Source organism: Hyaena hyaena, unplaced genomic scaffold (genome assembly GCF_003009895.1).
Source record: "Hyaena hyaena isolate Hyena2069 unplaced genomic scaffold, ASM300989v1 scaffold_94, whole genome shotgun sequence".
NCBI lineage: Eukaryota > Metazoa > Chordata > Mammalia > Carnivora > Hyaenidae > Hyaena > Hyaena hyaena.
Genome location: NW_024080726.1, coordinates 602,521 through 623,460, shown reverse-complemented (window position 1 = coordinate 623,460; position 20,940 = coordinate 602,521). Strand labels below are relative to the sequence as shown.

At 50.3% G+C, this 20,940-nt stretch overlaps 1 protein-coding gene across 2 annotated transcripts in view; it reads right to left on the bottom strand.

The window, feature by feature from the left end:
- Positions 1-20,940, bottom strand: part of MTOR (mechanistic target of rapamycin kinase) — a 137,933-nt gene that overhangs the window by 31,512 nt on the left and 85,481 nt on the right. For both annotated transcript variants that reach the window (XM_039234939.1, XM_039234938.1), the window contains exons 29-32: positions 12,044-12,119; positions 8,985-9,124; positions 2,525-2,625; positions 545-660 (exon numbers count right to left, since the gene is read on the bottom strand). In XM_039234939.1, the coding sequence (XP_039090870.1) occupies positions 545-660; positions 2,525-2,625; positions 8,985-9,124; positions 12,044-12,119 (433 nt within the window). The remainder of the gene's footprint in view (positions 1-544; positions 661-2,524; positions 2,626-8,984; positions 9,125-12,043; positions 12,120-20,940) is intronic.

The window sequence follows — 20,940 nt, the reverse complement described above, 5'->3', positions numbered from 1 at the left end:
CCCAGCACCTCACCCAAGACAGCCTGGTGCCTATCAGGACATGACGACTTTCCTCTTTTATCCCGTGAAGCCAGCACAGGACCTTTGAATACGGAGCTCGCTTTCCTAGGCCGTCACCATGTGACACGCCTGAACAGCCGAGGAACCCAGAGACTGACCTCTCTGGGGAGGGGTGGGGGTGCTGCTCTCCCAGCCTCCTCGGGCCAGACCCACAGCTCTTCTCTACTAGAAGGAGCACTAAAGCACAGGGACCAGAGGATGCAGGGCTGGCCCGAGACGCGAATCCCAAAACCACGTAAGTGGCCAATTCCAGAACACCTTGGTCCCTCTTAGAGCAGAAAGTGGCCCTGGCTGATGTGCTGGCAGTCTTCTTGTGAGTCTTATGCTCCAAAGCCTAGATTCGACTGTGCTCCCAGCGCCGAACGCCGGAGCTGAAGAACATTAGCCCGTTTCCACGGGGGCTGCATGCCGTGCCTAGGAACCAACAGAGCACAACCAGTTACCTTTCCTTTGCTGGACGGTCTGAGTACACATAGGTCTTTACCTGCTGCGCCAAGGAGAAGAGGTCCTGATGTAGTGCAAGCACAGCTCTATAAAATGCCCCATCGTGGGTGTCCCGAGGAATCATACAAGTGTATTCCTCCATGCTGTCCCACTGACCTAAACACACACACACACACACACACACACACACACACACACACACACACACACACGGAGAGAGAAAGAGAGAGAGGGGGGAAAGCGTTAGGGTAGTCAGCTTGCTAAGATGCTAAGGTAGCATCTCAACGTGGCCTTGTCATTGTACCTTGCATTTAGCTCGGGGCTCGAACAACACGAATTTGCACCTGATGTATCAAAATCCTGCAGAGGCTCCCTATGCTCTGCGGGCTTGAGCAAGCCCATTTAACAAACAAAGCCACGTCTCTCTTTCCAAACACAGGGCTCCACTGCTGCCCTGGGGAGCTCCATGAAAGATGGGGGAGACCCAGTGAGTGCAAAGCCTACCTGTCAAGAGGCTTTAATGCAGCACCTCATTAACCTCGAGGACTCTCTCAGGTTTCCCGAGGTGAGACGGAATGACTTTATTCCCTACTAGCGAAGCGGCTCGCAGTTCAATGGTACAGAGGAAATTACATTTTCCCCTAAACAACTGAAAGAGGCCATTACCCAGATAGGGGGCAGGATTAGACAAAGAGTTCGCCCGCCTCACTCTGGCACTACCTGTGCCTCAGGAGGGAGGAGATAAATATTTTAAGAGGCTCCGTTATAATAGAAAGATGGGCTGGGTCATAGCACAGTAGTCTCTGTATCAGGGCACAGACTGGGGAAATGGCTACATCCAGAACGAGATATTGACTTCCCCCGACGGGGTGGGGAGAGCATGCATCAAATGCCAGCGTTTCCAAGACCATCTGCAGAAAAGCCATCAGCCTCATTAGCTGCAACTGAAGGGCAGCCGGTTTTACAAGGCATTTTCCTGCCTTTCACGCCAGACCATGGACTCATTCATCCTCTGTGCCTCTGGGCAAAAGCACAAGGCAAATGATGAGTCTTCAAGAAGCAATTTGTTTTTGAAAAACGTCCTGGATCCAGCCCAGGGCTCATGAATGGAAAGGATATAAGTTCTGTGACTCCAGAGGGATGGAATGGAGGTAGAGGGTTATGTAACCCTCCTCTGGACTCCATAGGGGAAGCTTTTCACTTGGGGCGCCCTGCGGATTCTTTCCCTTCTTATTGAGAACATCTCTGGACTAGACGTTGGGAATCTTGGCTGGGGCCTGGGATCAGAAATCTATACCTGCCTGGGGGGACCAAAAGGGGATTTCTGCCTTAAAATACTCAGGGAGTAAGGTGGGTGAGTGTCAGGCAGCAAGGAGGAGAACAGAAAACACAGAATTGTCAAAATCTTTATAAGGTTAGAGTCAGTGAGGGTATATGGGAGTTCATTATACTAGTGTCTTCACTTTCACATGTTAGAAAAGTTCTAGAATAATAGTTAAGAAATAAAAGGAGACAGAGTGCTGTCTTTTCTCTTTATTCCTGCCAGGGGTAAGGACATGATGGGTGGAGCTCCAGCAGCCATACTGGATCATGAGGAGGATTCGAAAATGGAGGCTCCGTGCAAAGCAGAAAATATGGAGAAAGGCTAATGGCAATGGAACCGGACACTAGGTTGGAAGTTTCTACTTCTCGATCTTATTCATAAGAGAGGAAAAATAAACCAGTAATTTCTTTAAAATAAACAACACCAAACAAACCTCACTAATTATCTCAATTTTGGTGCTTGCTGGTTGGTTTCCTTGGCTTCCCTGGTGAGAGCCATTTTTACCTGTGTCTAACAAGTTAGTCACAGTCATCAGGTACAAAGGGACAGGTGGGAGAGACAGATGGGGATACAGGCTATTTGACACTTCTGTGGACCTCACGTTTCTACCTGCAGTTACAGTGCCTTAATTTTTGAATGTGAGCCCCCAGCCACCCCCCGCCTCCCCGACAGGGGTGCCTGTGAGGGAGGCCTCACCTAAGCCCCAGGCAGCTGCGGCGGCCATCCGGGCCATCTTGGCTCGGGTCTCATCATTAACCAGCGTCCACTTCTCACAGCACTGCTGGTGGAGCTGGCCCCTGAGGGAAGAGAACCATACAATCGTATTAACCAAAGTCACTTCATTGTCCTCTCTGGCCTCTACGGTTAGTTGGGGCTACCCAGGAACGGGATGATGGGGGCCTGCCTTGAACTGGGAGGCTTCAAATAAAGAGCACTTTGGACTGCCTCCTAAGATATAGAAGTGGTCAGTGACTTGTGGTTTCTATGGCCTGGGGGCTCACGATTTGTGAGTGAGTGACTGTGAATGACTTCATCAAAGGTAGGGCCTGCGTCGAACTCTATGTGATCTGAGATGCCCTGGACACCTGGCCCCCTTCATAAACATTCAATAGCTTCTTTCCTATGCCAGTGAATTTTGGGCTCTTTCCCCTGAGCAGACCTAGAGAGAAAGCAACCTGAAGAGACACGTCTGGATGTTCATTTTGGGCTCACAAGTTTAGGGAGAATGGGCTCTTGACAGTGGGATACAAATCGCTGTAGTCTCAACGGAGACTCAGCCGGCAGCCATCAGTGCAGGATGAAGGCTCCGCCGCGGCCACGCCCACCAGAAATCCAGAGGCTCGTTCTCGGATTTTATACTGCCGTCCATGTGCGCAGGGACTAGGAGACACTGAGATCTGAACGGTGCTCAACAGACTTCAATCCACAGAGAGCGGAAGCCCTCTCAAGAGGAGGGACGTCCTGTTGACTCTCAACACTGCTGCCTTCCCACGTTCTCCTTCCGAATGAACGGAAGTAAAACCTCGCCAGTGGGCAACGGCTTCAAGACTCAGCCTGGAGACTCGAATCCTTCCTGCTTTCCCAAAGAGATGCTGCAGGATTTTTTTTTTTTTTTTTAGGATGTTCTAACTTGGTCTTGGCAGTGGAGTCAAGAGAAAAGGTACAAGTTCCAAATGGCCCAGCTCAGAAGCCGTGTGGGACATGAGCTGCTCTGCATGTGATAAAGATGCTGAAGTCGGCCAGTTCTGAGGGGCCCTGGGCTGAGCTTACCGAGAGGCAGACTGGCGATGACTTCTAGGACAACTGCCCAGGGCCATTACCCAGCACGGTGGCCCAGCGGTCATTAACTTCTCTGGCACACGGCCAAGAGGGCCAGGCCCACGACATTCTAGCTCGGTGCCCAACTAAGACCAAACAGAGGAAGAGGGAGTGGGCTGCCTCCGTGCCTGTGCTCTCACCGAAGCCCCGTGACAGGAGCTGGAGGAAGGTCCATGTGGGCTTCGTGCCCTCCAGCCTGAAAACCTTCATCACAGGGCCCCGTGAGGGGTCACCTTAGGGCAGCAGTTCTCAAACTATCTGCGCATCATAATCCCTGGAGGCTCCTTCAAATAGATGGGTGGGTGTCGCCCCGAGTCTGACTCAGGATGTGTGCACCGGGGCCCAAGAATGTCCACGTCTGGGGTGCCTGGATGGCTCAGTCGGTTAAGCGTCCGACTTTGGCTCAGGTCATGATCTCACGGTTTGGGGGTTCGAGCCCCATGTCGGGCTCTGTGCTGACAGCTCGGAGCCTGGAGCCTGCTTCGGATTCTGTGTCTCCCTCTCTCTCTCTGTCCCTCCCCTGCTCATGCTCTGTTTCTGTCTCAATAATAAATGAACATAAAAAATAAAAAAAGAATGTCCATGCCTAACACATTTCTGGGTGACGGTGACTCTGTGGCCCAGGGGCCACAGCCTGAGAACCACGGACTCAGCAGGCTTTTGTTGGGGTCCTGCCTGGAAGCATGGGAGGAAGCTGCCTGATCTCTGAATGGTTCTTCTAGCCCTAGATTTCAAATCTGTATAACTGGTGGCCACGGGCAACTTGGCATCCTCCAGTCCTGGCAGGACCACCCAGCTCTGTGCCGCGCGTCTGGGGATCTAGCTGTGCTTCCAGAGGCAGGGAGTGAGCTCAGTGCGAAACACCACGAACGGCTACCTGAGAAGACACAGTGGGGAGCGGAGCAGGAGTGGCGGCCCTGACAGTAGACATGGGCACCGCCTCCAAGCCATGGCCATGTCAGCAGCCGCCGGCACACACGGAGGCAGGTTCCTTTCCCATAAGCATTTGTTACAAACGAGAACACAGAATATACTAAATCCTAATGCTCAAAGGCAAGGGGAGAACAAAATCAAATACGTAAAAACATAGGAGAGACTGTGTGTGGGGACAAACACTACGATCTATTTTCTGACACGTCTCATAGCACACCCTGGAGAACTGGGAAACAGCCTGCCCTCCAAGACTATGACCTTCCCAACAAGCACAGTGGCTGAAAGCTCAGAAAGCTTTCTTCCCTTTGAACACCTAAGTGGCTGGCTGCCTCTGATCTTGCTCCAGAGCCACCTGTTCTCAGGACCCAGAGGCCATGTTAGGAGCAGTTAGGGACAGGGTTCGCTTACACCCACCCTGGCAGCAGGTGCGGCTGTGTGTGCCGTGGGGCTGGGCTGGGGGACTAGCTCTTGGAGTTAGTTTCCTGGGGGCAGACCGGCACAGGGATCAGGGTGGGTTCTTAGTTCCCTGGTAACCCCTGATCACTGCTGAGGTCACCTCTGCTGAAGGCTGGCCTCAGGCGTGCTCAGGATACATACTCAGAGTAAAAGCTGTTTAGAAACTGCACACTCAATAGAACCGACCAAGCAGACCGACCACGTGAGAACCCTGCAGATGATAGGGAAAAGGATTCTGCTTCTTTCATCTCTTTTTAAAATCCCTTTCCGTCTGCTGCATTCCTAAATCCCCTGGTCAGCATCACCAGCCACTTATACTTTATAGGTAGTTATGAAACTGGAATGAATCCAAGAGAGCAGCGGAAGATGGGACCCAGGCCTGCCACGGCAGGAGACCTGGATCACTTAGTTCTTGGGACCCCATGGGCAGGCTGTGTCAAGTCTCCGAGGGTCACAGCGGACTGGACAGAATCGCACTGACAGCCTCTTCCATATACCCAGGCTATCCTGACATGACCTACGTTCAGAAAGTGCTCATCTCGAATTCCTAAAGTGAGAAGGGGGCCGGGAAAGGTCTTGAGGGAGAAGAAACAGTACAGGTGGACTTTGAAAGGCGGGCAGAGTTTCACAAAGTGGAAAAAGGAGCAGAGGCAGAGAAGAAGGTGGGGACTCCAGGAAACTGAATCAACAAATACGGAAAAAACAAATTCTGTGGAGTTTGAAGAGCAAGGTTTGGCCAGAGCTCGGATTATGAGATAAAATTCACTGAGAAATGGGCTGGGGTCACAACACGAAAGACTCGGATGTTAGGCTGTGACATTTACATACAAATCTGAGGACAAAACGGAGATACTACAACACTTTAGGAATTGGTTAGAGTTGAATTTTGAGAATGCTTACACCTCATTTTTTTTTAAATCTTTCTCTTAATAATGCGGTTGTATGATAACCAATTCAAAGTGGAAAAAATTGTTTTTGAAATAATGTGGCCCATTTTCAACATACTATTCTTCGGCTTTAGATCAGTACTGTCCGAAAGAAGTTTCTAGAGTGACGGAAATGTTCTCGATCCTTACTGTCCAATGGGCCAGCCATTAGCTGTATGTGGCTACTGAGTACCGAAATGTGGCTAATGTGACTTGAATCCTTAATGTTATTTAATTTCAAATAGCCACACTTGGCTAGTGGCTACAGCACTAGTTTTGGAAACCTGCTGGACATGAAAAACAAAACCAAAAAACCTTAGTTGTACAAACTAACGATTTGATAGGCTATGCTTCCTCATTTACTGAGGTGAAGGACTCTGGAATGCTAATTATGGAAATAAATAATAATACTTGAGTCTCCCTTAATAACGGTTAAACCAGACAAACCAATTTCAAACAATTTTCGACTATTATCTGCATATATGTGATCTGATGCCTAAGGCTAAAATCACTGACATTAAATTTTCATGCAGTACAATTAGATCTTCTATCTTAGGAATACAGTAATAACTTTACATTAAGAAGTAAAAATAGCAGTCGTTTACCAAAGAAAACCTATAATTAGGTACAGAAAAAATGTGTAGTGGGAGAGCATTCTTTTTAGAAGACTTCCTTTGATTTTTTTCCAATGATATTCTTTAAATTGTCCAAGGTATAACATTTCAAAACAAACCTAAATTTGCCTATTTAGATAGACTGGGGTTTACTAATAATACGATGGAATACTATGAGGCCCTAAGAAAATGAGGCAGCACTATAGGTGGCAAAATGAGAGAGTGGCTTATGCACATTAAATAAAAAAACAAAGTGCAAAAAGGTGTACGGACTTCACCATCACAACGCACACGGCGCACAGAAATGGACCATACCCGGGAGTCCCCGTGGCGCCTGTGGGTCTGGGTGGCTGGGGGACAGGGAGAAGACTTGGTTTGTGCAGGCCAGTCACTGTTTTGTACTAATGAATCTCTGTACTAGTGAATTTTGTACCACGTGCGTATTACCTTTTCAAAAAAATAATGCTTTAAAAATAAAAAATGAATACAAGAATGTAGATTTAAAAAAATCCTTCAGGGACAGAGTTTGCCAACGCACATCCAGATGCGAGGGCGCGGGCCTGTGGAATTCCGCCCCCCTCCTCCCCAGCAGATGGCTCCGGAGGCCCAGCTTCAGGGGAACCTTGGGCCTTGGGTTGATCCGACCTCTGAAGGGCTCTCTGGGTGTTCTAGCTTCCCTTTATTCTGGAAGCTAAAACCATAATTCCTTCCGCCCTCATTTTCACATTTAATCAGACCCCAAGCCCTGTCTACACCTCCTCCTAAATACCTTGGGACTCAGCCCCCTCCCTCCCCCTCCTCCCCTTGGGCGGCCCCTGAACTAGTCGTTCCATCCCTTCTCGTCTCCCCTTGCTCCACTCATAATTTGCTCCGACAGGGTTCTGTGTATAATGCAAACCTGTCAGCCACAGCCATCCGAGTCTCTGGATGGCCCGTCAGTAGCCTGACCTCCTCACGTGGCATGTACGCCCCACACCACCTGGCCCCTGGCGACTTCTCCTGCCTCACCTGTTACCTTCCCACATCACACTTGATCCTCCAAGCGATACTGAACTTTCAGAACCCTGAATATACCGTGTTCGCTCCTATACACATTCAAGTTAGGTATCACTTCCTCCTGGAAGCCTTCCGAAAGCTTCTACACCTAGATTAGGGCCCCTCCCTATTTCCCACAGCCCCCTGAACTTCCTCCTTAGGACTGTGTTCCGGCTGTACTACAGCAGCCCAGTTACCTGGCCTGTGAGCTCCTGGAAGGCAGGGCCTGTGTTGGCTGGTTCACTGCTGTGTCCCTGGGGCCTGGCACAGACACTGGCCATGCACAGGTGCCCAATAATTACTGGCTGAAATGGGTACATAGGGGCCCTTCGGTTTCATGTCTTAGAGAAAGTCTGGATAATCTATTTGTGGGCAAGCAGCACGGCATGTTAATATTTAAAACTGTCGTTAAAGCATTTCACCATTGGGGCGCCTGGGTGGCTCAGTCAAGCGTCTGACTCTTGATTTTGGCTCAGGTCGTGATCTCACGGTTCGTGAGATTGAGCACTGCGTCGGACCCTGTGCTGACAGTGCAGAGCCTGCTTGGGATCCTCTCTCTCCCCACCCCTCTCTCTTTGCCCCTTTTCTCTCTCTCAAAATAAATAAATAAACATTAAAACACTAGTATTTCACCCCCATACTGGGGCATTTTGTTTTAACTATTTTAAAAAACTGCACTAGATGCTGGGAAACAGAACAGGGATCACTTTTTTCCTTCCACGTCCCCCCCAACTCCCCAGACCAAGATGATGGCAAGTGTTCTCCGCCAAGCTCCTCAGTCTCCTCTGGTGTCCTCCAGACTCAGTTCTCCCTTCTGGGAGGACAGCAAGGCCATCCTGCTCCCTCCGGTGGTCAAAGTGTCTGCTCAGACCATTGTCACTGTACTCTCTGGCTTTAACGGCTACCTGCAATACGCTTGTCTCCCGGGCTTCCCGATGGAGGGAGCCTTAATTTCTGTGTCTGTATCATCTCTGGGACCTGGCAGAGGGCCAGGCACGTAATAAGCATTCAATATAGATGAAGCCTTTGAAGGGGGCTGTGACTTGTTCTCTTCCCAAATCATTAGCAAGAGCCAATAAAGAAAAGGAAAAAAAAAAATCGAGGCTGCAGAGTAAGAGAGTAAGGTCTGCAGAGCCAGTCAAGGTCAAGAGGCAGACAGAGGGAGTAGGTGTGGATCCCAGCAGCTCACCCAAGCCCGCCCTGGCCTCGAGGACTTACGAAGTCTGAGTCTGAAAAGAAACCTCCGAACACCCAAGTTCTAGATGATTCCGGGAAGAGCCAAAGTGAAAGAAAGAGGAGTATCTTAGGGGAGAACTCCGCATGGGGGGAGCCCTTCCAACCCGAAGCCCGGGGAGGACAGCCCTGGCGGCTCACCATTCCCCCAAGGCCTCGAGGCAGCGCATGCGGCCCAGCATGAGCTCCGGGTCTTCTTTGTTGGTGTCCATCTTCTTGTCGTAGGCCACGAGCGCGTCTTCCCACTCATGCAGCTTCTCGTACCAGGTGGCCTGGATCTCCTGCCAGGTGGGAGAGAGAGGGGAACGCTGTGTACACGGAGAGCGGGGGGTGGCACGTTTTAATCCCTGCGCTGCCTTTCCTAAGGTGCTAGATGCTTCACCCATCACCGTACGTCCTGGTTTCGGTGGAAAAGAACCTCAGACTATTCGAGGGCAGGCTGGCTGGTGGTGTGAACACCGGTGCCTTGGCACAAGCCGGAGCGACCCTGGGGTAACCTGCGAGCGCACGGAGGGCCGTGTCCCTGCACCCCATCACATCCTGCCCAGACACGGGGGTCACCACAGCTCTGGCAGGCGGGGGTGCAATGACGGGGGGGACCCTCTGGGACAGCAGGAGGCCCGGCCTCGGTCTGCTGGAGCGCAGGCAGCGGGCCTCAGGACCAGGAGGGCAGCTGCTATCCGGACGGGCCGGAAAGACCGGGCATATTTGCACGTTCGCTGGGGGAAAATAATTCGGCTTTTTAAAAGCTCTTGATTCTCTGCATTTCTTAATGCGTTTTTAAACTTTCAGGAAATAATGATTTAAAACACGATAGAACACTACCACTTAAAATTCTTTGGAAAAACCTTCCCTCCCTTCTTCGACTCTCCCATCCAATGTTCCCTCCCGCTCAGCGCCTGGCAGCTCTGCCCATGTCAGGGGCCAAAGGATGGTTTCCATTACCCGGGCAGATGGTGTGCCACGCTGAAATTCAGTGCTGGCCACGTGAGGAAGGGGGGCCACGGGCTAAATGGGGCAGACTCCGGCTCTCCAAATGGCCAGGGGACAGACTGCTTTCTATATCTGCCTGGCCCCCACCTGCCCTCCACCTCGGTCTGTCTTCTGGGATTCTTCCTCACCAGCGTAGTGAACGGCTACTTCCCTACCAGGCCAGGGCAGTGGCTCCCCGGAGATTTCTCTAACAACAAGATGCACCTGCAGTGGAATCCGTCCGCTATACTGCAGGGCCCACCCGCGCTTCCCCCACCACCCTCCTTTCCTTTCTAAATCAAAGTAGTATTTGAGTGGTTATGTACGCTGACCGCTGCTCTGCTAAGCTCTCTGAAAGGACCTTTTCTTCTTGAACCTCTGTAAGGAGGTCATTTCTACTTTCAGTTGTTAACTCGTGCCGACCTCCCCTCGGCAGTTATTGGCACAGCCGATCCCCTCAGCCGCCCCTGCATGAATTCCGCTGCCCAACAGCCCTTTGCCCTGTGTTGGGTTCACCCAAACAGGCCTGTCTGGCTCTGTGGAAGGTAAAACTACCTAAACTTCCTTTTCCACGCCTGTTTAGAAGAATCTGAGAAAACTGAGACGGGTGGCTGCAAAGACAGTGCTAAGATGAAAAACGCTAAAGCTAAGAAGTCACACTGGTATTTTCCCATTTGGGATTCCTACCCCGGGTGGGAAAGAGGAAGGGGGCCGGTGACCGCGGATGGCACACGCTTGGCAGGGACAAGCAGGAAGCAGGGGCAGCCACATACGGAGCAGGTCAGGCACGGGGCAGAATATTCTGAATCGCAATAGATTGCAGAAACTATAAGGTTTAAGCAATGAACCACACGAAATTCTAATGAGATTGCTGTTACATAAATTGTGCTGAGAAAGCGCAGGCTCTGCCAAGAAAAGCCAAACCATTGTCAAGCTTAATATGCTTCAGCTCCCTAAATAGAACAGAAAACCTGCCACGGGCTTAGCGACAACCCTGGAGCTAACGGCCACCTTTAGAACCTGGAGACTGAGGAACCTGCATTTAAGGCTGGTGCTCCGAGCTCTTGGGTATTAGCTAGTCACTGGCAGGTCACCCGAATGTCAGATGGTCATGGCTCTTTGTTTCTATGGGCCCTTACTGCAGCCCAAGCTCTATGGAAAGCAGAGGAGGGGATGGCCGTGGGAGACCACGTTAAGCGCCCCCTCTGCCATCCAGGATTATGGCAAAGGTGGAAGAGACGTAGTCCCTTCGGTCCTGTCATCTGGAGAGAGGCTGGCTTGGTCTAGTTACAGACAGGTGTTCAAGTTGGCAAAATACTCCCTGGAAAGTTCCAGTCCAATTTACTAGCCCCTGTGTGAGGCAAAAGCCAGTGAAGCAGCCATGGATTTCTTCACTCTAACACACTGGGCTCTTGATTAGGGCAAACCTGACAAGTGACCTACGAGACTAACAAAAGGTTCCTCATCAAATACGTGGACCCAGAACTCCCTGACCTTCCCGGAAGTCAATGCCGAGTTGATTAAGTCAAGGCTTTATATGCGGTTAGGAAGTCACCAATGCACCCTGCCAGGACCTCAGAGGGTAATGGGAGCATTTTAATATTGATAGGGCCAAGATGGCAGGAGCACAGAAGCTACGTGAGCAATAATGAAATGGAACACTTCTTCAACAGCAGGTATAAGTTACAGTACATTTTTGTTCTGGAGAATTGGCCATGGTTTCTTGTGAGGTGTGTACTGAGCATTAATCGTGGGCCAGCGGCAAGGCTAGCTGCCACAGATGACGCAAAATAACTCAGCTCAGGATTACATGGATGATGCCAGACTGCCTGGGTTCAAGCCCTGGCATGGCCAGTGATTCACTGTCAGATCAGGTGAGGCTGTTTCTCTGTTGGGACCACGGGCTCCCTTCCTGTAGAACAGGATAGCGACGGTACCTCTATTCACACGGCTATCATGAGGACTGAGACATGGGGCACATCAAGTAAGCAGCAAAGGGCCGGGTATGTACCAAGAGTCTGACATATACCAGCTATTACTATTTATCAGGTTCCGTCCTCACGATATGTATTCAGTTTGAATGTAATCCATACAGCCACTGTCCCCTCCATCCTTACGACATAAGAAGGTCGGCATCAGACGTCCACAATTGCGAAGAGAACAGAAAAGGAAAGGAACTTTCTCTGGGTGGTGGCCGAGTGCCTCCCTAGCCAGGTCTCCACACTTACCAGCTCTCCGAAGTGCTTCATGGCATATTCTAACACCCCGGCAGCTGCCTCTGGCTGCTGTAGCTTATTATTAATGCTGGGGAAACAAAAGGAAGAGGTGGTTACACTCAACATGTCAGAGAGTGGGAGGCGTGGGGGTCACGGTGGGCAGATGGCTCACCAGCACGCTGGGGACAATGCCTTGCAGAGAAGGTAACTGCCTATTACCGCTCAGCAAGTTTGATCTGAATGACTTCATCTAAGGAATTATTTCCTCTTGACCCCCCACTCCTGGTTTTGAGGGGGCAGCGTGTGGTAGACAGGAAGCCTCATTGGCTCTAGGGCCCCTTCTCGAACCAGCCCGGACTGGTTTCCTCTCTGAGATGGTCAGGCAGGCACCTGTGTCTGCTTTCTAAAAACTAGAACCACTGGGTCCAAATCTGGCCCTGCTGATGAACACAACAGGATGAGGTCCCTCCGAGCTTGGAACTCTTACCTCCACTCATCAGTTGCTTTCAGGAATAAGATCAATCAAAATAAATAAAACCCATCAGGCTCTGTGGGTGACACAGAAGTGGCACGGAGGCTGGGTCATCCACGTTAATGACAGAGCACCCCAGGGACCGTGCTGTGCAACCGTCTTGACCCAACGAAGCCGCTCCCCCAACGAAGCCCATTTCCTTCAAAGCTGGGTGCTTCCTCAGTCCCTCTCCAAGTACCACCCCCTCCCTCTGCAGCGGGCAGCCAAGGGACCTCATCCAGGGCCACGTGCCTGGTAGAACGATGCTTTTCTCTAGCAACACACTACTCTGCTGTCATCTGTGGGCAGCACGTGGCCACTGGGACCGACTGGGGGACTGTGATATACTGGGACAACTGGGCAGGAGACTGGCAGCGGGTACCTGGCGCCGGCTATCCAGGGAGGCTGTGGAGAGGCCCCAGAAGTTGGACAGCAGCAGGGCCTAGACCCTCATTCCCATGGGAACACACGTGAGAGGGGAAACAGCAACTAAGCCAACACCGAGGACAAGCTTGAGTTACGGAAGGATGGAAACGAGGAACGAAGCAGGCCTGAGAGAGTCATGGGACAACGGTGATTTTATCTGGTCACAGGCGGGGAGCAAACGGTGACAGTCCAACCTGGGAGTCTAGACTGTTTTAACGAGCAAGGGATCCAGTTTACTGCCCTCAGTACAAACTGTCTATTTGACTAGAATTAATTTCTAAGTGGTGTTGGGAAATTCCAGGATTTGGGCTGAATGTGGTAAAATGGCAAGGGATTGCTGGTATAAATATTATTTAAAAAAATTCAAATTCCACCACATTTATTCCAATAAAACCGAGAGGGAACTGCCTATAATCTGTCAAACTAGAGAAGTTAACATTTGTGAAAGTAATAATCTAATGCCTCATGTTTACAAAGCACATTTCAAATAATCTTTCCAACTGATTGCTGCTCCAACCTTGTGCATCCCTGAGTGAGTGGGAAGGGGAGTTATTAACAGGCTTGTTTCACTCCTGGGGAGATTGGGGCCTGAAAGGGTAGCAACTTTCCCCAAGGCCCACAATGAATGGGGACAGTCTCCATACGACCTGAAGCAATTTTATGACTCTCCTTTGTTAAGGGGAGGCTTGGTGGGGGTGGGGGTAAGGCAGCTTTGGATCTGGGGTCAGAAAGCTTGGGTTTACATTTCTGGAGGTCTGGTTCTGCCGCCTATAAGCTGTATGACCGTACGCACGTCCCCTTTTTTGAGTTTTAAGCTTCTCATCTATAAAACTGGGCTAATACTACTTCTTTCACAAGCTTTCTCAGGGAGCAAAATGAAATAACAGGTATGAAATTGCTAAGCAGATCCTGAATTGTGCTTCTTCCTTCATGTGATTTTGTCTAAGGATGAAGGTTGCTAGAAACATAGCTATATGCTTGGGTGCCGAAAAAACACACACCCAGTTGAGACTCGAGTCAGCACTAGGAAATCATCAACACAGGTTCCAGACTCATCCTGAAGAGGACTATTTGAGCAGGCTGCCCAGGCTCTAGGCTCTGCAGCTGGAGGTGAGAGGCGCCATGCAGACGTCTCTCTCCGTCATTTACGGCAGACAGGTGACCTCATGTGGGATATACTGGGCAGACCCATCGCTACTTCTGTGCTGCTCCTAGGCCATGAGCCAGAATGTTCTCCACAGGTCAGTCTGCTAGAGTCAAAAACATTCAAAGAGAAGTGATAGCATCATGGTTTCTCTCTCTCCAAAAGTCCTATGAGATTTTGGGGCGCCTAGGTGGCTTAGTCGGTTGAGCGTCCGACTTTCGCTTGGGTCATGATCTCGTGGTTCGTGGGTTCGAGGCCCGCGTTGGGCTCTGCGCTGACTGCCAGCTCAGAGCCTGGAGCCTGTTTCAGAGTCTGTGTCTCCCCCTCTCTCTGACCCTCCCCTGCTCATGCTGTCTCTCTCTCTCCTAGAAATAAAATAAAAATATTAAAAAAAAAAAAGTCCTATGAGATTTAAAAAAAATTTTATGTATGTATTTATTTACATAATTTAAAAAAATTTTAATGTTTATTTATTTTTGAGAGAGAGAGAGACAGAGTGCAAGCAAGGGAGGGGCAGAGAGAGAGGGAGACACAGAATCAGAAGCAGGCTCCAGGCTATGAGCTGTCAGCACAGAGCGTGACATTGGGCTCAAACCCACACACCATAATGACCTGAGCTGAAGTCAGACACTCAACCGACTGAGCCACCCAGGCGCCCCTACATAATTTTTAAAAGTTTATTTACTTAGTTTGAGAGAGGAAAAGAGGAAAAGGAGAAAGAGAGTGCGTGTGTGTTAGGAGTGGAGAGACAGGAGACAGAGAATCCCAAGCAGGCTCCAAGCTGTCAGCACATAGCATAGCCTGAGTTGGATATTGATCTCATAAACTGTGAGATCATGTATGACCTGAGCCGAAATCAAGCAGTGGCCACTCAACCGTCTCAGCTGTCCCTATTTATTTTTTTAAGTAAGCTGTATGCCCAGTGTGGGGCTTGAACTCACAATCCCAAGATCGAGAGTCACATGCTCTATTAACACAGCCAGCCAGGTGCCCCATGTGACTTTTTCTAATAAGCTCACTCACACAGGGCTAGGTGAACTGTATTAATATCAATGTTACTGGATACAGCTTTGTGATTAACTAGTTCCTTGAACCCAAAGATTTGGAAGCATAAGAAGACAAGAAAAAAAACCAATGTATATTCTATACTCAAATATGTAATATGCCATATGTACATACACATAATTACATAGTCTGTATGTTCTTTTTGGTGCCAGCATGGATTGCTGGGACGGCCGTGGCAGAGATTATTAACTGCTCTGGTGAGAAAGACAATGTATTCCTTGCCTAAAGCATAAGAAGTTAACTCTAAGGATCAGACATAAAAATCCAGGAGTTCCAATAAACATCTTCCAATCTTGTTTTCTGGAGCACATGCTATTTTCAAGAGCAAATTACAAACATTGTCAAAGCTTGCCTCACTTGGGACAAAGCAACACAAAAACGTAAGAGAGCAAAAGCCTCTTCCCACTCCATTCTCCCACTCATTATGCCCGAAAAGGAGAGCTTTACAACAAGCTGATCAAAATCTGGAAGTAGGAACTAGGAACCTCAGGGGAGAAATAGGAGTTTTACCTTAACATTGCCATGGCTTTGACAGCCCTCTTCTAGGGAGAGATGAACTTAACTTTGCAAATTAAAAACAAACAAAAAACCAAAAAAACAAAAAAAAAACAAAAAACCCCACCGGCAGCACATGGCCCCTACTCCTTCAAGGGAAAGTCCAAGTAAGTCCCCCCTGTAGACAGAGATGCTGGGCTCACTGGCGGAACTACTGACCAGGCCTTTAGAACCTGCCAGAAAATTGGGGGCTGTACCTTGAAATTCACAATGAGCCCTGTCCAACAGTAAGGACGATCACTGAAAGATTATAGCTTTGACTAAATGACTAAAACACAGCCATGAAAAATAAGTGGGATTGGTCTCAGGAAGGGTCCCTGAATAAGTCCTTGGTCTCTGGATTGAGGACCTGAAGGAAGGAAGGGGACTGTGCACACCTGCGGGCGACTGTTCTGAGCAGAGATTCTAAGTAACTGGTCGCTCTCCCCATTTACTCTTTCTTCCTCCCTCTTCCCTCTTTATTTTCCTATGGAACCTACTCCCCATGCTACGTTTCTCTCTTCTTGCCTTCCGTAGAGTGTTCCCCACGCGCCATGAGGCAGCTGGAGAATGAGGATGCAGAGGTCCTGGTGAAGTGAACAAAACTCTTGGTGATGCGAGAGTCTGTCATCTTGTTTGGGACCTTAATTCTTTCTCCTTCCGCCATGACTTCTGGCATTCCGTCGTGGGAGGCAGGGTATTATAGTAACAACAAAAAGATACCTAAATTTACTGAGAGCTTACTGTGTGGACCAGCCATCGGGCTTACTGCTTTTATGTGTTATCTCAATGAAGCAGACACTATATATTAATATTCCCATTTTACATATGAACAAGCTATGGCCCAGGTCACAGGCCACCATACTATTAAAAATGATCTTTAAAAAAATTTTTAAAGAGAGAGAGAGAGAGAGAGAGAGAGAGAGAGAGAGAGAGAGAGAATGAGTGGGGGAGGGGCAGAGAGAAGGGGAGCAGAGAATCTGAAACAGGCTCCAGGCTCCCAGCTGTCAGCATAGAACCCAACACAGCTCAAACTCACCAACCGTGAGATCGTGACCTCAGCCGAAGTTGGATGCTTAACCGAATGAGCCACCCAGGTGCCCCTAAAAAGGATCTTAAGTTGGGGCACCCGGGTGGCTCAGTTGGTTGAGCTGCTAACTCTTGATTTTGGCTCAGGTCATGCATGATCTCACAGATCGAGCTCCGAGCTGGGCTCTGCACTGACAGAGTGGAGCCTGCTTGGGATTCTCTCCTTTCTCTCTGCTCCTCCCCATGCCTGCATGCATGCGCTTTCTCTCAAATTAACTTTAAAATTTTCAAAAAAATAAAAAGGATTTTAATTAATAACTAAGGGTATACTGTAGCTCTGCAACGGGAGGGACAGTGCCTTGGCCTCTGCTCTTGGGTCAGTAGGCATGCATACATACTTGTACAGTAAAGGAAAGCAAGCACCGGGTGGGCTGTATTTCCTCTAATTCGCCATGCAAGAGAAGACAGCCCCACCAAGCTTTCATTTTATTTTTATTTATTTAAAATTTTTTTCTTAATGTTTATTTTTGAGAGAGAGAGAGACAGCACAAGTGGGGAAGGGGCAGAGAAAGAGGGAGACACAGAATCCAAAGCAGGCTCCAGGCTGAGCTGCCAGCCCAGAGCCCAACACAGGGCCGGAACCTACGAACCACGAGATCATGACCTGAGCCCAAGTCGGATGCTTAACTGACTGAGCTGCCCAGGCGCCCCACCAAGGTTTCATTTTCATTTCCCTATGGATGCTGTGGCTGACCGCCCCTCTGACCCTGAAGCTCCCATCCCCTTTCTCCTTTCCTTTCAGAAGCTGCAGGTATGCCTGGGAGCCCCCCAGACAAAAGAGCCAGTGAGGTGGCCACAGTGGGCTTTTCCAAGGCAGCATGTTCGAGGCTGCCAGGCTTACAGACACAGCCCAGGGGGCGAAGTGTGGGCTACAAAGGCCTCTGTTAACTCAGTAGTTAAGTGCCTAGTCTCCTACCTACTTGGTGACACAAGGCCATCCTCTGACAGTCACTCCCCTTTTAAACTCAGACGTGGTTTTATGAGGCTGAAGGCAGAGGCTGTATGTTTGGCTCGTGGGAAGTAATCACCTTCACTCAAAGCCCCCTTATGAGAATTCTTGTTTCATGGGGCAGCTGGGAGTTTTCTCTCGTCCGTTCTATAAACACTCCCTTGCGTGCCCCTCAGTCTTGCCCTGTTACTGCTGGAGGCTTAAAAGCAAACCGTTCCAAACCCCACGACAAAGGAGTGCTTAACGACACAAACCAGACCCCAGTGACATCGGTCCGGGTGACCAGACCTGACAACAAACAAGGTGAGAGAGCTGGAGGTTCGGCAGCAACGTGCCCACGAGAACCTGCAGGAACGAAAGGCTGACGAGTTTCCCGTCTCCTCTCGGCAGGCGCCGAGGCCACAAGAAAACAGAGCTTTGTGAGCTGGCAGAGGCCACACGGGCCGGGGCCTGTCTGCATTCTGCTCCGTCTTCCAGCGGGAGCAGCCAGCTGAGATCTCACAGTCACGAATCTACAGAGCAAACAGAAAGAGCCCATCGACGTCATCAGTCCCGGAGCCCACAGCAGAAGCCGGGCGTTAGGAAGCCCGCGAAGAGGCAGATGAGAAAACAGTGAGGTAGGACAGCGAGAAGGGGAGAGGCACTACTACAGACATTCGGTTTTCCTCGTTCCCCAACCCAAGACTTAAATTTTTATTAATGGAAGCGGAGTCGAGAACTATACACTGGGAATCCTTGATAATCGAGGCAGACACTTTCTAGAGCTGAGCTGAATTAACAAATAAGGACGATACGCTGCCTCAATGCCTTCATGGCAAACACCAGGCATCTTCCCTCCCCACTCTCCAAGAATTCTTCTTCAGAAGCTGGGGAAGCGGGTCAGGTGGGCCAGTGGCTCAGCTGTGAGCAGCTTCTCTTGCTGCCCCGTCGGGAGTGATAACAGGAGCTATGCTGGCGGGAGGGCTTGCTTACTTCCCCATGGCTCTCCCTTCTCTTCAGTGCTTTTCCCGTGTGGGTGGGGACCAGTCCCTCAAGGATGGGACTGACAGAAAGGGTCAGTCCCTAGCCGCTCAGGGTCTTAATGCTGACCCACGGCACAGCAGTAAGAGGGTCTCTGGCTTGGCATCCAAATGCCATTCCTACCACCTGAAGAATTCTATTGCTTCCCAAAGGGTTCTTGAAGTCGTTGCTCCGCAGGCTTCTGGACTGATGTCAAATCCCAAGTGATTTGGCCTGATAATCAATTCCTTCTTGGATGGCTCACTTGGTGGCCAACCTCATCTCTTAGCCTTGCTGCCCCGGCGACCTTCAGGCAATTAAGAGCAAAGCCTGAGCCTGTCGGAAAGTCTGCGGTCACATCTGGGGGACCGCTTAGGCCTTCCTAGCGCTCCCATCAGGAATTTATGAGAACGTTATGCACTCGCTTCCCAAATGGCTCCGGGCCTTCTTTCTCCTGTCTATTTCTAGTGCAGACCACAGTCTGTATTTTGCTTGGTTCCCGGTCAAGTAAGAATTCTCTGAATTCCCTTAGCGCCAGGCTGGGGACACATGCAACACAGCTGACTGGGGACCTTGGCAGGTCTGACCGAGGAGCTCCTGACCAGCCAAGATGAGGCCAAAGTGGACACTGCTTTGCGTCCTCACCACCTGCATCGAACAGTCTCTTCTGCTTCTCACAGGGGCACAGCCGCTTCGGGCCATTCCCTGTCCCTTCTCCCAGCACCGACACTTAGCTCTGTGCCTCAAGCATGACTCCCGGACAGGGCCAGGTAGATCTGGCAGTTCCCCTGGGACTCTGGGAGCAGCAAGGTAGACTGGGGAACCCGAGGGTGTGGCAGCCTCTTTCTGAATAGGGTAAGTGAAGACAGAAGGCAACACGAAGGCATCGGAAATGCGACACGGAGAAAGGCTGACTTAAATGCAGGGAGTAGGAAAGAGCCGGCAGGCTGGTGGCCTCAGTCACCCATGGACAGCCAGGTCAGGTGATGACAATGGCACCCGTGGCTCTGCTAGGGTCAAACCTCCCTTTTCTGCTCTCAGAACTCAGGAAAAGTCACTTTGGTCCTTTTCTACATATTTGCAGACAGAAGGTGGGTCTCCTCAGCAGGTTTCAAAACCGGCACATTCGGCATCCCTGGTGCCCGAGGACCCACCTAGGGCATCAGGATAAGGAAGATGTGATGCAGAAGCGGGTGGCCTGCTTTGGACAATCACTGGGTTCCCGACGTCTCAGTCCAGAGTGGCGTAAGGGTAAAGAACTGTTACTGATCTTCACCCTTTCCTTCGGTCATAGTTTAAATGGCGTGTCTGTCACGATACCTGGAGGACATGCTAAACCGCCATGTGACAAAGTGGGAGCTGTCAAGAGTGAAAAAGACAGAACGCTAACCAGGGGCAGGGGAGACAAAAACGCCTATCTTGCCAAGATTGGAGAGGGGAGGTAGATCTTCATGTTAAACTTCATTGCAATTTAACCACCTTTTCGCCTATTCTACATAAATAAGAATATTTCGCGTATTCTATATAAATAAGAACGTGCTTTATACACAGCAGCAAGTGGAGCATTCATGTCATTTTGTAGGCTGCTTTTTCACATAACACAGGTGTCCCCCACTCGATCCAGTCTTGGTAATTAATGCTAAACAGCTCCACGATTTCACCCTGCCTGCGGCTCCCAGGCCTGTGATGGGTTTCACGGGTGCACCTTCTGGGCTGACGGGCGGGCAGCACCCGCCTGGGACTCTCGGCCACCAGGCGCGTCGCTCAGGGGCACATGTTCAGTGCTCTCATGTGGGCAGTAAGTGATCTGTCTGGCAGAAGTCTGCAAGGCCCACTCGGGGAATCTGAGCACCAAGGAGGAACATGGGGCGTCAGTGACAAGCCCGGCAGGCTGTCCCATCTCACACATCACATCCAGGCAGCCCCTGCTGGACGTGGGGCCCAGGTGCCCTAGAACAAGCCCATACGGCACAGAGAGGTCGTGTGGCCCCGGAGTGTCAAAGCACACGATTTGTGCTGGCCGAGCTTCCAACCCAGGGGCCCGTCAGAGGCGCGCTGTAAAAATGACAAATGGCTGTCACATTTCCAAGGCTCCAGCTGATTTAGGGAGCCATTGGCGGACACATCAGTCCCAGCATGTCAGCCAGTTAATTACTTCCAACTTTATCTTTCTTGTCAACACTTCTTGACAA